This window comes from Poecilia latipinna, unplaced genomic scaffold, assembly GCF_001443285.1.
Source record: "Poecilia latipinna isolate Pla-1442-1.1 unplaced genomic scaffold, P_latipinna-1.0 Scaffold3345, whole genome shotgun sequence".
NCBI lineage: Eukaryota > Metazoa > Chordata > Actinopteri > Cyprinodontiformes > Poeciliidae > Poecilia > Poecilia latipinna.
In genome coordinates, this window is record NW_015115961.1 from 41190 (window position 1) to 43104 (window position 1915).

At 48.8% G+C, this 1915-nt stretch overlaps 2 protein-coding genes across 2 annotated transcripts in view; one reads left to right on the forward strand and one right to left on the reverse strand.

The window, feature by feature from the left end:
- The window catches only part of LOC106940750 (fibrinogen C domain-containing protein 1-like), a 23338-nt gene extending 22886 nt beyond the window's left edge, over positions 1-452 (reverse strand). Inside the window, exon 1 of the mRNA XM_015023568.1 lies at positions 375-452. Coding sequence (XP_014879054.1) covers positions 375-412 — 38 coding nt within the window. The 5' untranslated portion in view covers positions 413-452. The remainder of the gene's footprint in view (positions 1-374) is intronic.
- Positions 202-1915, forward strand: part of gstt2 (glutathione S-transferase theta 2) — a 5999-nt gene continuing 4285 nt past the window's right edge. The window contains exons 1-3 of the mRNA XM_015023569.1: positions 202-468; positions 819-906; positions 1017-1167. Coding sequence (XP_014879055.1) covers positions 345-468; positions 819-906; positions 1017-1167 — 363 coding nt within the window. The 5' untranslated portion in view covers positions 202-344. The remainder of the gene's footprint in view (positions 469-818; positions 907-1016; positions 1168-1915) is intronic.

Here is a 1915-nt window from a genome sequence, read left to right on the forward strand (position 1 = left end):
AGCTGCAGTCAACTACAACACAGGCTGGTGTAAAACTCATTAACCGCTAAGTCAGGATGTCATACAGCTGTTCATAACAAAGTGTATGATGATCTACGTCATGATTCTATGTTGCTGGTTAAATAAAATCATATGGTAATGACAGCTATACATGTCTGAGCTAAGGTATGACTATCTGACAAGGTATGCTGATCTGACAGAACAGCGGCCTGTGCGGTTCGCCTCGCTGCCAGCAGGGGGAGCAGAGGAGCCGCTGACAGACGGAGGACCGCAGAGGGAGAGCAACTGCATTCACCTACAGTTTGAGACTTTTTCACCTGGTTAACAAAAAACACCTGGTCTCCATGGCAACAGGACGCGAGGTGGAGGTGTACCTGGACCTGCTGTCGCAGCCTTGCAGAGCCGTCCACATCCTGCTGACCCGCACCAAGATCCCGCACCGGATCCACAGCGTGGCTCTGCGGAAAGGTGTGCAGTTACCAGTCTAACCAGTTAGCAAGTTAACGAGTTACCAGTCTAAGTAGTCAGCAGGTTAGCTAACCAGTTCATTGAGCCACTGATCCGGTCCACTCATTGAAGAACTGCGCCGTTCCTGCTCTGGACTTTGATCCGTTGAACTCTTACCTAGTTTCTCCAAACTCCGTGTAAATTATGATCGTTTAAATGTTTATTTATGATCTTGAGGACTGGAGGAAATTTAGGCAAAGTTTAACAGTTGGACCCGGTTCGGAGGAGTCGGCTCCTGCGTTCGGCTCATGAAACGACCTGGTGATGGCTAGACTGTAAGGTAGTTTCATCTGAATCCCTGATGCTTGCAGGGGAACACCGAACCTCGGAGTTCTCCAAGCTGAACCCGATGCAGAAGGTCCCGGTGCTGGTGGACGGCGGCTTCATCCTCACGGAGAGGTGCACTTTCATATGCATGACCTTTGACCTCTAACATACCAACAGGCTTGCAGAGCCTGAGGTGGAGCTCTGGGGTTTCTTCTCATCTCTCACCTGTCCGCCTGCTGCAGTGACGCCATCCTGAAGTACCTGGCCACCACGTTCGACATCCCTGAACACTGGTATCCATGGCAACCGGAGCGACGCGCACGCGTGGACGAGTACATGGCTTGGCACCATAGCAACACCAGACCGCACGCCGCCAAGGTGTTCATACTGGAGGTACACACACACACACTGACACTGACACACACGTTTGCATGGCTATCTTTGTGGGGACTTTCCATTGACTTCCATTCATTACAGCCCAACCCTCACTGTGGGGACCCACAGCATAGTACATGTCAGGAAACTGGTCCCCACAGGGTTTTACATAATAAATGTGTGGATGAGACAAAACTTTCTCCAGCTGAACAGAAACAAAACTGAAGTTATTATTTTTGGACCTAAAGAGGAGCGAACTAGAGTCAATGCACAGCTTCAGTTATTACAACTAAAACCAGCGATCAGCCCGAAACCTGGGAGTAGTGATGACCTCTGACCTGAACCTTCAGAGCCACATTAAGACAGTCACAAAGTCGTCCTTCTATCACCTGAAGAACATCTCCAGGATTAGAGGACTGATGTCTCAGCGCGATCTAGAGAAACTCATCCATGCGTTTATCTTTAGCCGCATTGATTACTGCAACAGCGTCTTCACAGGTCTGACTAATAAATCAATCCTCCAGCTGCAGCTGATCCAGAAGCTGCTGCTGCTGTTCTCACTAAAACCAGGAAGATAGAGACATAACACCAGTTTTAAAGTCCCTACACTGGCTCCCTGTAGCTCAGAGGATAGACTTTAAAATACTGTTAGTTTATAAATCACTGAACGGCTTAGCACCACAATACATTAAAGATCTGTTATTGCTGTACCAGCCGTCTAGACCCTTCAGATCTTCTGGTTCTGGTTCTGCTCTGCATCCAGAAC